The sequence below is a fragment of the Pelophylax lessonae genome, assembly GCF_965119305.1.
Source record: "Pelophylax lessonae genome assembly, chromosome: 7".
Lineage (NCBI taxonomy): Eukaryota > Metazoa > Chordata > Amphibia > Anura > Ranidae > Pelophylax > Pelophylax lessonae.
Genome location: NC_138774.1, coordinates 222,241,264 through 222,255,881, shown reverse-complemented (window position 1 = coordinate 222,255,881; position 14,618 = coordinate 222,241,264). Strand labels below are relative to the sequence as shown.

The 14,618-nt window shown below is 43.7% G+C and overlaps 1 protein-coding gene across 2 annotated transcripts in view; it reads left to right on the top strand.

The window, feature by feature from the left end:
• The window catches only part of NTNG2 (netrin G2), a 216,132-nt gene that overhangs the window by 143,008 nt on the left and 58,506 nt on the right, over positions 1-14,618 (top strand). For both annotated transcript variants that reach the window (XM_082263920.1, XM_082263921.1), the window contains one exon: positions 5,667-5,693. In XM_082263920.1, the coding sequence (XP_082120046.1) occupies positions 5,667-5,693 (27 nt within the window). The remainder of the gene's footprint in view (positions 1-5,666; positions 5,694-14,618) is intronic.

Here is a 14,618-nt window from a genome sequence, read left to right as displayed (position 1 = left end):
CAATAAGATACAGGAGAGGGAAAGCCAGAGCCATTGACCAAAGAGAAACACCTATCTGGTCCAAGGGGCTGGACAGAAAACAAAAACCCTGGTAACCTGCACATCAGCTCTGTTCCTTTTACCCAATGTCTTCCAATAGTTGTTTGCTATACAAAGAGTGACCACTTTTGTCCACCTTTAGTGGTTAGGGAGGCTGGCCCTCAAACTAAGCCAACAGTGTAGCACAGAAAGGGGAATACCAGAAGCCAATGACCAGCAAAGCCACCTTAATCAGAGATCCTGGGGCACTGGGTTGAAAAATAGACCTGATATGCAGTCATCCAATACAAGAAGTACCGCTGTAATCATTTTTTCCCCCTACGGGTTGCTTTAAGGAACCTTACATTCTCCGGAGCTCACTTAGAGACTGATAAGTGATCAAGCTTAAACTGTTGTGTCAAGCAGAGGAAAATTACAGACAGATTATCTTGTTAAGCATTCACTAGATGCACAAAATACAATCACTTCAGAGATGATGTCCTCTTGGAGTTTTCCAAAGAGACCGCTATTTTTTTTTCCCCCCTCTCTCTCCTTCCTCTTATTCTTTCTTTAAACATCTGCACTTTAAATTGATCAAAGCTAAAACTGAAGCATTCAGAGGACTGTGACTGGGGTGTCACCGTTACTGCGGAGAGAAGGAGGATTTCAAAGGGAACAAGCTTGTCAGATTGAGCCGGCCGTCTGTATCCCTTCAAAGGACCTGACAAAGACACGCAGGGCTTAGACTCAGATCCTTGTTCTCTGTATTTTTCAAAACTCTCCATCCTCTGTCTTGCCCCTTCCCCGGGGGAGATTTAAAGGACTAGTAAGCTGTAGACAAAAGGTTACTTTATTTGAAATAGTTCCTTATAACATTTACTAATACTGTATGTTATAGGTGGAATCACTTATACTAGCAAAGGAAACTAGACGGCTGACATTTATGTAACTTTGCTGCACAGATTATTATTACTTACCATATGGTGCTTTACAGAGTACATAGAAACCTATCAGTCCTCACAGTGGAGGGCTGAGCTGGAGGACAGGGGGAGATTCGCCCCCCGGGCCAGTGCAAAAACTATCCTGATTGGAGATATTTCACTATTCAGACCTTGATCAGAATGGGTGACTTTTCCTGGGCATTATATAGCTACCTTCAAAATGCCCTATAGAAATGTAGGTGCTCCAGGTGTGTTAAAATGCCCTATAGGAACGTAGGTGCTCCAGGTGTGTTAAAATACCCTATAGGAACGTAGGTGCTCCAGGTGTGTAAAAATATCCTATAGGAACGTAGGTGCTCCAGGTGTGTTAAAATGCCCTATAGGAACGTAGGTGCTCCAGGTGTGTTAAAATGCCCTATAGGAACGTAGGTGCCTTATAGGAACGTAGGTGCTCCAGGTTTGTTAAAATGCCCTATAGGAACGTAGGTGCTCCAGGTGTGTTAAAATGCCCTATAGGAACGTAGGTGCTCCAGGTGTGTTAAAATGCCCTATAGGAACGTAGGTGCTCCAGGTGTGTTAAAATGCCCTATAGGAACGTAGGTGCTCCAGGTGTGTTAAAATGCCCTATAGGAACGTAGGTGCTCCAGGTGCGTTTAAATGCCCTATAGGAACGTAGGTGCCCTATAGGAACGTAGGTGCTCCAGGTGTGTTAAAATGCCCTATAGGAACATAGGTGCTCCAGGTGTGTTAAAATGCCCTATAGGAACGTAGGTGCTCCAGGTGTGTAAAAATATCCTATAGTAACGTAGGTGCTCCAGGTGTGTTAAAATGCCCTATAGGAACGTAGCTGCTCCAGGTGTGTTAAAATGCCCTATGGGAACGTAGGTGCTCCAGGTGTGTAAAAATGTCCTATAGGAACGGAGGTGCTCCAGGTGTGTTAAAATGCCCTATAGGAACGTAGGTTCCCTATAGGAACGTAGGTGCTCCAGGTGTGTTAAAATGCCCTATAGGAACGTAGGTTCCCTATAGGAACGTAGGTGCTCCAGGTGTGTTAAAATGTCCTATAGGAATGTAGGTGCTCCAGGTGTGAAAACATTTCCTATAGGAACATAGGTGCTCCAGGTGTGTTAAAATGCCCTATAGGAACGTAGGTGCTCCAGATGTGTTAAAATGCCCTATAGGAACATAGGTGCTCCAGGTGTGTTAAAATGCCCTATAGGAACATAGGTGCTCCAGGTGTGTAAAAATATCCTATAGGAACGTAGGTGCTCCAGGTGTGAAAAAATGTCCTATAGGAATGTAGGTGCTCCAGGTGTGTAAAATGTCCTATAGGTTGTGGTCAGACCCTTCTGGTCAGCAGTGGCTGCCTTCATTTCAGGAGCCTTTGAGCTCCTTAATATTTGTACTCCTAAATTATGCCTTCTGGGGGTGTTTGAGAATGTTGATTTTCATAACAAACTAAAGTGTTTTTACGACTACTACTGTACTATGCCAGAAAGGTAGTTGTGTTGTACTGGACTAGGTCAGAATCCCTAACCAATGATTTATGGAAACCCCTAGTTAATCAAAACCTCCCACTATATAAACAAACGTAGGAGGCTAGGGGGTGTCCTGAAAAGTTCACCAAGATCTGGGGACCCCTGTTGGATTCTACAAGATACCAATGAGTCGCTGCATCATTTGCCAAATAGCACCATTAGTGGACATTGTTGTATGGATGACGTTACTCAGGAAGTTTGTGTATACTCTGGACTTTGCTTGAAATTTCGGAGGGCTAATGGTGCTTTCCTGATTGGTAAGCAATTCAATAGACATAACTCTGGTTTGTTTACTGTTGTTTCTTTTCATTGCCAGCCTGTTAATTATTGCCAGATGCATGAATATGTGTCTTCGACAGTACAAGTCCACAAATATTGCTGTTGAACTTTCTCAGATTGTTATAACCTATGTTTACATATGATATATGTATTTGGTATATGCATCTTGTACATGTTTTTCTTAATAAACAAGTTTAAAAAAAAATGTCCTATAGGAACGTGGGTGGGCCAGGTGTGTAAAATGTCCTATAGGAATGTACAGTTGTGTTCAAAATTATTCAACCCCCACTGAAATTGATTGTTTTGGCCAGTTTGACATTGATTTTGATCATTCAGTCATCCTGCTTACAATTAAATCAAAGAGGCACGTGTAGGTCAGACAAATATAACATAAGATTTATAATGAAATAACCACAAATGTCTTTTCTGTGCTCACATCATTATCAGTTTTATTCAACCCCCAAGTGACATTCAATCTTAGTACTTAGTACAACATCCTTTTACAGTTATAACAGCTTTTAAACGTGAAGCATAGCTTGACACAAGTGTCTTTCATCGATCTACGGGTATCTTCGCCCATTCATCATGGGCAAAAGCCTCCAGTTCAGTCACATTCTTAGGCTTGTGCACTGCAACTGCTTTCTTTAAGTCCCTCCAGAGGTTCTCAATCGGATTTAAGTCTGATGACTGTGATGGCCACTCCAAAATGTTCCAGCCTTTAATCTGCAACCATGCTCTAGTGGACTTGGAGGTATGCTTGGGATCATTGTCCTGTTGAAAGGTCCAACGTCCCCCAAGCCTCAGGTTTGTGACGGACTGCATCACATTGTCATCCAATATCTCCTGGTACTGAAGAGAATTTATGGTACCTTGCACACGCTGAAGCTTCCCTGTACCTGCAGAAGCAAAACAGCCCCAAAGCATGATTGACCCCCCGCCATGCTTCACAGTAGGCAAGGTGTTCTTTTCTTCATAGGCCTTGTTTTTCCTCCTCCAAACATAGCGTTGATCCATGGGCCCAAACAGTTCTAATTTTGTTTCATCAGTCCACAGAACACTATCCAAAAACTTCTGTGGTTTGTCCACATGACTTTTGGCATACTGCAGTAGACTCTTCTTATTCTTTGGAGACAGCAAGGGGGTGCGCCTGGGAGTTCTGGCATGGAGGCCTTCATTACGCAGTGTGCGCCGTATTGTCTGAGCAGAAACTTCAGTACCCACATCTGACAAATCTTTTCTCAGTTCCTCAGCAGTCACACGGGGACTTTTCTCCACTCTACGCTTCAGGTAGCGCACAGCAGTCAAAGTCAGCATCTTCTTTCTGCCACAACCAGGTAGCGTTTCAACAGTGCCCTTTGCCTTGAATTTGCGAATGATGCTTCCTATGGTGTCTCTTGGTATGTTTAACATCTTTGCAATCTTCTTATAGCCATTGCCCTTCCTGTGAAGAGTAATCACCTCTTCTCTTGTCTTCCTGGACCATTCTCTTGACTTCACCATGTTTGTAACCACACCAGTAAATGTCTAGAAGGAGCTGAGTATCACAGTCATTTTAAAGCTGCCTAATTGGTGCTTATTAGGCTTTATTGCTGCTCCCTGACACCCACAGGTGTTTTCAATACCTGATTGAAAACACTTCAATGAACCTCTGTTCATCAGAGTGGTAGTCTTTAAGGGGTTGAATAATTGTGTCAATGAAGAATTCACAAAAGAAACATTTACTACTGTTTTACAAAACCAATTGATGTCATTTTAGTTGCATATGGTTCTTTTAGAAGTCCTTGTAGGATTTCATTCTGAATACAATTACAAATGTACACTAAATTCCCTAAAACCCTTTACAGCATTGGGGGTTGACTAATTTTGAATACAACTGTAGGTGCTTTATGTGTGTAAAATGTCCTATAGGAACATGGGTGTTCCATGTGTGTAAAATATCCTATAGGAATGTAGGTGTTCCATGTGTGTAAAATGTCCTATAGGAATGTAGGTTCTCCAGGTGAGTTAAAATGTCCTATAAGAGCATAGGTGTTCATCTTGCCCACTAATTAATGTGGCACACTTGCTGTCCCTACCATGAAAGGTGTAGTTGGTTGGGTCCCCCCTCCAGCCCAGACTAAAAGTTACTAGTCCTTGTTAGAATTTCCTCCCGGGAGGAATTTTCAACCTAATGACCCTTCCACAAATCTACACATCTAGGACCAGTTTTCTAAGGAACCATTTATACCAGTATGTTCTGGGTTATTGGAGGAGACTGGAGAATCTAAATGGAATGCTCTCAAATACAAGATGGAACATACTGGTCATTTTGACATGTGGTTGTCACTGCTTTGCCCATTTAAGGCATGTGCTTAGTTTGCATAGCCAAGGTTTGTGCCATGTTTGTTTTAAGGAGGTTTTCAACTTTTAGGCAGGAAATAGGAAATGTGTCCACATATGCCTTGTTAGGAAGCCTCCCAATCTGATCTGGTTGGCCTCTTTTGCAACAAAATAGTCTGGATTCATAAATCCTTTGTTTTCTGCTGAAATTTATCGATGCAGCGATGTTCAGGGTTTTTGAGCAGGGGCACAGAGAAAGCATATGGACATTTTTTTTTTTCCAATAAAAACTTCAGTACAGCTCCTATGTGGAGTAAAAGCTTTTCTTGTCATTAGAAGTATTGGAAGTTTTCGATGTGATCAAATTTAGCATACCTAATTTGCTATAGTACGGTTCTGCAGGAATTTGACTAATTAACGTAAACTTTGTTCCAGTTTTAGCTATGATGAAAGAAACGAACCACTTTGAAGAATGGCAACATCCGCTTCTTCTGAAGATTTTTTTTTTCCTGTTCTTACAACTTTTTTGGTCAAGCAGTTCCTCAGGCTAACTCCTTATTTTCTCTTCCAGGTGCAGCATCAGGTTCCACTCTCGGCAGTGAGTAGATCCCTGGAATGTCCTTGTCATGTCCTTTCTATCCCATCTCCATGATCTCATCTCTCCCTCTTCTCACCTCCCTGCATCCTCATAGAACGCTCACTGTGGTCAGCGGCTTGTTTTTTTTGGTGTGTGCGCTCCTAGATGTGTGTGTGTGTGTGTGTGTGTGACCCTCAGATTGGTTCAAGAACCTGCCAGGCAAACCTGAGAAAAGCTCTCGAAACTTGAAAAATGGTCAAGGGATGTGTGCAATTTTAGGACTGTCATTTTGATATCGTAACACAGTTTCTATAGTCAGAGAGACATACATTTCACATTTAGTATCTCACAATATTCGCACACCGACATCTGTAATCGCAGAATGGTGCCATGCTGACACTAAAGCCCCGTACACACGTACCGATCATCGGCCGAACGATCGGCCGTCTTTTGTCCAGGGCTGTCGTGTCTGTTGAAAACTGCAAAAGACTGCACACAAATTTTGTCGGCCAACAACAGCCAACTGCAGAAGTGATGTCATGTGATGGTTAACTTTCCTTGTGTTTTTTCTTTTCTGAGCATGCCCAGTCTTGCAAATCTGCTGTCTGTCGGCCGAAATCTGTACTGACTGGCGAACAATCGGCCGTTCTGGTGTTGGCCAACAAAAGTTTTAATGCTTGCACGACAGATTCTGTTCGGCCGAAAATGCGCTGTCAGCTGTCGGAAGCATCATACTAACAAGCCTACAATCGGCCGATCGGTCGTCGGCCGAATATTTACGGCCGACAATCGGTACGTGTGTACGGGGCTTAAGGATCCCAGAGCAATGGCACAATGACATTACATACCTTGGAATGGTGGCACCAAGGTAATCATGGTCCAGGAGCAATGGCACATGTACATTTGGGTATTCAAAACAATGGCACGTTGACATCTGGGACTGAGATTTTCAAACATAAATAACTGTTCGTTTTATTGTAACAGAGGCCAAGGTTATTTCTGTAAACAGTGTTTCTGAATCTGTCTCTGCTTTGCATAGAAAGCCGCCGGCATGACAGAAGTAGAGTAAAAATAAGCATTTCTTTATAAAAAGAACAATAATGTGTTTATATTTATATGGCACCAGTTTATACTATTCACTTTTTTCTTTTTTATTGTGACAGTTTCGTATCTGTTAGTTGCTTGTTGGTGAATTGGCGTAGTGTGTTTATTATTGGCTCTGCATCGCCACCTTGTGATAGATAAAAGTAACTACAGCTTTTGACTTTGTCGCAAATGTTATGCTCGGGTTTTAAAGAACATAATTCTGTGTGTTATAATTAGTTAGCCTTATCCTAACCCAAGGATTTCCCCATATTTCAGAGATTCTTCATTATAAACAAGGACTTGGTACTTTGATGCATATTACTTTACCTTGTGCTTCTGCCAGTCATAAAGTTGATGTCCATGTGTCAAGACAACAATTAAATGTCTTAAATTTGAGTGTTTGTTAATCACAGTATGGCAGACATTTTGTTGTAAATGCTGTGTGTCTTTAAACTATTTTAATTTGTAGGAATGTAATTGCTTGGCTCGTCGTTGGCCAAAAGAAAATCTTTCAAAGTAGCCAATAGACATTGTTCTGTGTTTGTGTTTCACTAGTCCCTGAGACAGCAAGGCCAGAGGTCACCACAGCCAGACCAGCTCAAACAACTGAACTAACCACCACTCAAGTGACATTTGTGCTTGACACCACCCAAGGTTTGTTCAGTTACAATGAACAGGAGTAACCCCAACCCCCAAAGTAGCGTCCACCACTGCTGACGCCATCCTTTTGTTGTCTTCACACCTGTCTGAAGAGATTTTAGGATGCCAGAAGATTGACAGAACTAAACTGCTGTAGGATAGTATTAAAGAAGAGATTTACTTTCCTAGAGACATAGATCCTGAAGTTTAGGAAACTTGAATGACTTTGGTCAATATCACAAGTCCCCAATCCACTGGCTGCAAATACTGGAGTAAAATTGGTTTCAGGATGTGTGACCAGTTTTTCACACTGCTCTTTGTGGACATGACCTAAATAAAAGCAGGGCTTTTTTTTAGTGGGAACGCAGGGGAACGCAGTTCAGGAACCTCCAGAACTAAATATATGTAATGGCAAGGGGTGCTGGGATGTGCTGGAGGGTCTATTGATGCTGGCTAATATGGAATCTATTGTTGCTGAAAGGGATCTATTTTTGCAGAGGATGGGGATCTATTGTTGCTGAGGAGGTCTTTTGTTTCTCATGGGGGATTTATTGTTGCTGGGGTGGGTCTTTTGTTGCTGGGAGGGACTTAGTGTTGAGGGAGGGGTCTTTGTTGCTGGCTGCTGGAGGGTCTGTGGATGCTGGCTATTGGGGGATCTATTTGCTGCTGGAAGGGATCTATTTGTGCAGAGGAACTATTGTTGCTGAGGAAGTCTGTTGTTGCTGGTGGGGTATCTTTTATTGCTGGGGCGGTTTCTTATGTTGCAGGGGGTCAATCATTGCCGGGAGGGATCTACTGTTGAGAGAAAGGTCTAATGTTGCTTGCTGCTGGAGGGTCTATTGATGCTGGCTGTTGGGAGTCCATTGATGCAGGGGTGGATCTATTGTCGCTGGGGTGTCCATTGTTGCTAGATCTATTATATTGCCTCTCTTGTTATCATCAATTCTCTAAAAGGGGTGGTACTAGGAGGTGGGTAAGAGGTAGAACTAAGAAACGGTGCTCGGAGGTGGGTAGGGGGGCAGAGTCAAGGGGTGACTCAGAAGGGAGGAGTTCCTGCACCTATTCTCTGAGAAAAAAAGCCCTGCCTAAAAGTCTTCTTCACCAGAAGAGGTCTCAGACTAGGATCATTCTAGGAGTTGCAGTCAGCGGATTGCAGGATAAAGATCGAATACAGTATTTGCTGTCCACGATCCTTATTCCTTTATTTTGGGTGAAGAAAAGGCCTTCTTCAATAGCTATGTCACATGTCTGTGAAGGTTTCATTTAGGTTAAAGGGCAATATTATAGTTTCTGTGCCACCCGGAAAATGTGGCAAAAATGTGTTGAATAAAATACTTTGTCGACATCTGATTTTTGGCGTGTGATGTCTAAATACATTACCAACCTTATTTTGAAAATATTGTCCAAACTGTCTTCTCTGGTTCTCCCAAGACCTCCTTCTCTCTAGCTTCCTCATCAACCTCCTTCCGTTCCCACCTCCAGAACTTCTTCAGAGCCTCTCCCATCTTCTGGAACCCCCTACCCAAATCTGTCTGGGTATCTTTCATTCTATTCTGTTCGCCTTTAAATGATCCCTAAACACTCAGTAAAAAGTACCCCACCCTCCACCTAAAAACTGTACTTTCACTTTCTTCATGAGCTCATCCCTGAAAGTTATTATATTTTTTTGTACCACTTTCCCCTCACCTTTCGATTGAAAAGGCTCCCTAGAGTCGGGTCCTCCTAATGCTCTTGTATCCTATTGTATTTTAACTCTATTGTCTCCCTTTATATTGTAAAGTGCTGTACACACTATTAGCGCTATATAATTTCTGTATTATATTATAAAATACTTAGCCAGTCAGGGCCTCTATAACACTTGGCGAAAAAAAGCAGCTGGTCCTACAAGGGACTCAGAACAGAACGTTAAAACAGACCTGCTCTGAATTGTATTTCTCTTACGTCCTCTGACAGTCGCCGCCCCTCATATAGTCTTCACTAATGGGTATTGACCTCTTATCCACAGGAGTAAGCTAGGCAGAAGATTTGTTAAAAACACAAAACTTTACATAGGCACACCTACAGGGGGCTGTCCCTCTGGTCCAATACCCCCGGCTAGCCTCATTCCCAATTCAGTTTGTCTTTTGCCTAGATAGGAGTAGGCAGGCTTCCCTGTGCTGGGGCTGCAGTCTCAGCCTTTTCTTCTGTTTTATTACATTTTATTTTCTGCAAAGTGTGTTTTACTTTGCACTAATAGCTTTTTATTTGTTTTGCCTAGGGGTTGGGCTCCGCCCTTCCCTGTCACGGTGCACTCTTCTGAGCGGAGGGTGCGTTTTGGGCCTTTCGCCATCAGGCGTAGGTGTCCCGGTTGTGCAATGCGGCGACCTGGTCGTCCCGCCACACCTTTACACAGTTTACTAACTTGATGTTTCGGCATCAGCAGATGCCTCCTTTGGCCGCAAAGTTCTGAGTGCGGAAGTGCTTGGGGGAGACATGGCGTTTTTAGCCTGTCCCCTCCTGTGGGGGTTTTTTCCCCGTTGGTTATTTTACCTTCCTGGGTTTGTTCACTCCTGTTGAGCTTTCCTGTTACCCGGTGAGTTACCTTTCTGGTTCAGATATGGTTCTTTTATCTGACCTTGGGTGCTTCGTTACCTTAAGACGGTTGCGTTTCCCACCCCTCATGTCTACACTGCTTTGGGACATCCCATTGGTGAAGACTATATGACGGGCTGCGAATGTCAGAGGACGTAAGAGAAAACGGAATTTTCGTAAAATCTTACCATAAAATTCCTTTCTCGGAGTCCTCTGACAGTTGCCGCCCCCGCCCCTCTTTTGGGGTTCATGGACTATCTACTGCTTGCTACCAAACTGAATTGGGAATGAGGCTAGCCGGGGGTATTGGACCAGAGGGACAGCCCCTGTAGATGTGTCTATGTAAAGTTTTGTGTTTTTAACAAATCTTCTGCCTAGCTTACTCCTGTGGATAAGAGGTAAATACCCATTGATGAAGACTATATGAGGGGCGGTGACTGTCAGAGGACTCAGAGAAAGGAATTTTACGGTAAGATTTTACAAAAATTCAATTTTTTTTTTAGGTGGAATAAAACAATGTTGTCCTCCCACAGGTCAACTGAACCTATATTAAAACTTTTAGAAGTTGCTGCCTTTCTTAGCAAAAAAAGGGTACTGAATGCCCCTTTCTGATTTAATTTCACTTTTGTTACTGGGGCTTGATTTCCTCCAACATAGTGTTTGTCAAAATGTAGGGGCACAATGGAATGGATTAGGGATGTCTTTCTGCACAGCAGCCTGATACCAAACACCGAAAAGCTGTCAGTGATTTCCCCTCCAGCCTGCAAGTAACAGCATCCAGCTTCCTAAAGTCCCAGCAGCATGCGGCCTGTACTGAGATATTGGTGTAGTAAGTCCTGACCCGCTGTTGCAGCTGTCTGGGAGTTGGGTGAGCGGGAATTTACTGCTATGCTGGAGTTTGCCGCTTGGGTGATTGACAGATACAGTAGCAAGTATTTGCATGATAAAATTGTTGTTTACCACTTTTAAAGCTGCGTAGAGATGTCGGTATTGGTCTATATACTGTATAGTTAGTGGAGGACAGGTTGACATGCAGGTAAAGCCCATTCAGTGCCAGTAACAGAACCTTTCTGCTGTTGGGTTCAATTGAGACCTTGGTATTAATGCTTAGTTGACGTTTATTAATTTATCTCTAATATGGTAAAATCTGTAACTGCACTATTAAAACTAGCATATGTCTGATCCAAAAGAAAATGTGTACGGGAGGGGTATGAAAGTTTAGCTGCTTTCAAATAGGGACAAGACTAAAAAGGTTTGAGAAGCATTTCTCTAATGTTGCTTAGCCCAGCCAACTGCCATTCCACTGTCCAGTGGGAATGAGTTATGGCACTTTTCCACTGCAAGTAACGGCTCGGCCCTGCTTGGCCCGGTTTGCTTTTCCACTGCTGGTACCGCATGGTACGGTGTTGGAACGGTTCGGTATGGTTTGGTATGGTTTGCTTTTCCACTAAAGTAGTACTTAAGTTAAGTGGGTGGGATAACAACGATTCTCTGACCAATCAGTGGCTAGTAGTGACTGCATGCAAAGGATTGTGGGATATGGTACCGGTATGGTACCTCTTGGAACCACAATAGAGGTGGTACTGTTTTAGAGAGCCTTACCGTTCGGTTCCATGCAGTGGAAAAGCGCCGCTGTACCGTACCGAACCGTTCCTACACCGTACCATGCGGTACCAGCAGTGGAAAAGCACAAAAGTGAGCCGAACCGTTCAGTTCCATGCAGTGGAAAAGCGCCATTAGTGGCCGCAAAGGGTGCTGTCATGGAGTAGTGGGATGGCAGCTGATGGGCCTTAGTTATGTGGCCAGGGAAAGTACAGCCCCGGTAATAAAGTAAAATTAAATCAAAGAGAGCACAGGCAAAGGGCTCTTCTGGCTAATAAAGGGTAATAGATGGCATCATGTCAAATTAGATCTAAACCCCAACAGGATGACATTTCGATTGATAAAGGTCCAGGTATAATAACATTTGCCATTTTTATATCCTATTTGGCAATCTTGGTGCTGTTGACCCCCTCCATCTTCTTTAGGCCACTTCTTGCTTACATGCACTCACTCCAGCATTGGCTGCACATCATTGATTTGGTCCAGCTCCCTAAGGTGGACAATGCCTGCACAATGCTTGTTGGCCCAGTCACTTGTAGTCTCCACCAAGAGAACATTTGAAATGGTGACAACACAGGAACACAACTGGGAGACAGTTGTCACCCCATAACTGGAGGTGCCTGAGGTGTTCATAGCAGGGTCACCAGCAATTACTTTAATGAAAACTGCAATTTTACCTAGATTGAACACAACTGTTGAAATTGCAGTGACATGCTAGATTTTTTTTTTAAATTTTAATGATTGGTTTAGATCTACATTAACATAAAGCAGATACTGGAGTGCCTCTATAACTTTTTGGAGGGTTATTTAAATAGATTAAAATCTTAAACAAGCTAAACAGCCTAAAAATTAGCAGTATAGACTTCAGGCCATGCTAAGCAGGACAAATGAGTGCTTTCACCAAACCCCACCTTTCCAATGGAGTAATTACTTCAAAGACTTTCTCATGCATCAAAGTGCTGTACTTATGCCAAACAATTCTGAAGTTTCGTTGGCTCGTTTTCTGTAGGTCTAATGCTCACCCTCTCTGTGCAAAAGGAAATTACAAAGTAATTCATCAAAGGGTGAAAAGGGCTGCTACAAGGAGTCACAGATTCATGGCTTTTTAATTCTTTGCCAAAACGCAGTCAATTTTTAAAGGCAGTAAGAATCTCTATGCATTTTAAAAGGGATTTCCAGCCTAACTTCAAATTTAAAAGTAATAGTCCACCAAAACTTAAAGCAGAGCTCCAGGCAGGTATAAAAGACACAAATTAATGCAGCTCTATATTCATTACCACATCCTCAAATTTATTTTTTAAATGCACGCAGTGTCAGTGCCTCAAATTTGCTAACTAACCATCTCTTGCAGTCCATGTACAGGAACACTCAGACTGGGAGAGGGAGCAGCAGCACAACTAGTTGTGCTGCAGTGCAAGGAGCATGTGGCCTGGTATGGTTCAGGGGGAGCCAGCCAGTCTGCATGCTTGGATAAGGAGCTGGTATGGATTTTTGGGGGGGGGGCCATGCCATTTGTTTTTGTTTTCTTGGTGTCTGATCCCCCTTTACATTCATACCAGACCTGAAGAGCCTGTTATAAATTGTAGGGGATCCCCAGCAGCAGGAATACCACTGTTAATGTTGTATGTTCTGTGGCAGCCTGCGGTAAAATTAGGTGCAAAAAAAAAAAAAATACTTTAAATATTGCAAAATAAATTGAATGCGTGCATTATTTTAGAAGCGTTTTTTTTTTTTTATAAATTGCGAACACTAAAAAAAAGTTATGCATATTTTACTGCTAATTTTTCGGTGGTAATTTAGTTTTAGCGAATTGAGACATTTGTTATGAAGAAAGCATGAAGACCCCCCAGCAACAAATCAGCAGCCATGCAGGGCCGGTGCTTCCACTAGGCAAACTAGGCAGCCGCCTAGGGCGCTTTGCCACCTAGGGGCGCAGCCACGAGTCGGCACTCTCCTTTATTAATGATCCCTGTGAGCTGAGGGGAGGGGCAGCAGTGGGGGAGGAAGAAGGGACAGAGGGAGATGCTAGGTGTCTGGGGCAGTGGCGGAACTACCAAGCCTTGGCTTTCCACCAATGTTGGGGGGGCCCCAAGAGGCAGGAAGGGAGCCCACCAGAGTGCTGCCTGCATGATGATCCTCTTCGGCTGGAGCTGTGGTGAGCACTATGGTCCAGGGGAGGAGTGTCCTAGGAAAAGGAATCACAGTGAAGGAGAACAGAGTGTGGGCCACTCTCTTCATACCGCTCAGTGAGCGTCCCCAGAACAGGGGGGGTCCCTGGGTGTGACATGGAGTATCCCTGGTGTGAAAGGGAATTGGGGTCACCAGGTGTGACATGGGGGATAGGGGTCACCGGGTGTAACAGGGATTCGAGGTCACCAGGTGTGCCATGAGGAATTGGGGTTCCTGGGTGTGCCATGGGGGATTGAGGTCCCTAGGTGTGACATGGAGGAACATCAGGGTCCCCAGGTGTGACATGGAGGAACATCAGGGTCCCCAGGTGTGACATGGAAAAACATCAGGGTCTCTCCGGGTATGACTTGGAGGAACATTAGGGACCCCTGGTGTGACATATAGGAACATTGGGGTCACTGGGTATGACAGCATGACATGGAGGAACACGGGGTTCCCTGGGTGTGACATGGAGGAACATCGGGGTCAGTGGGTATGACAGCAAGACATGAAGGAATATTGGGGTCCCAGAATGTGACATATAAAAAAATCAGGGTCCCTGGGTGTGACATAGAATGACATCAGGGTCCCCAGGTGTGACATGGAGGAATATGGGGGTCACTGGGTACGGCAGCATAACATGGAGGAACCATCAGATCAGGGTCACTGGGTATGACATAGAGAAGTTTTTAACCCCTACCTTTTTTATTTTTTTTTGGGGGGGGGTGCAAGTAGCTGGTCTTGCCTAGGGCGTAAAATAGTCTAGCACCGGCCCTGCAGCCATGTTTTATTGTTGCTGTGTATTAAAAGCTGCTTCTCGTGGGTTACTGCACACCTTTCCCAATTAAATCACTTTTGGCATCCTGATGTCTAATTAGG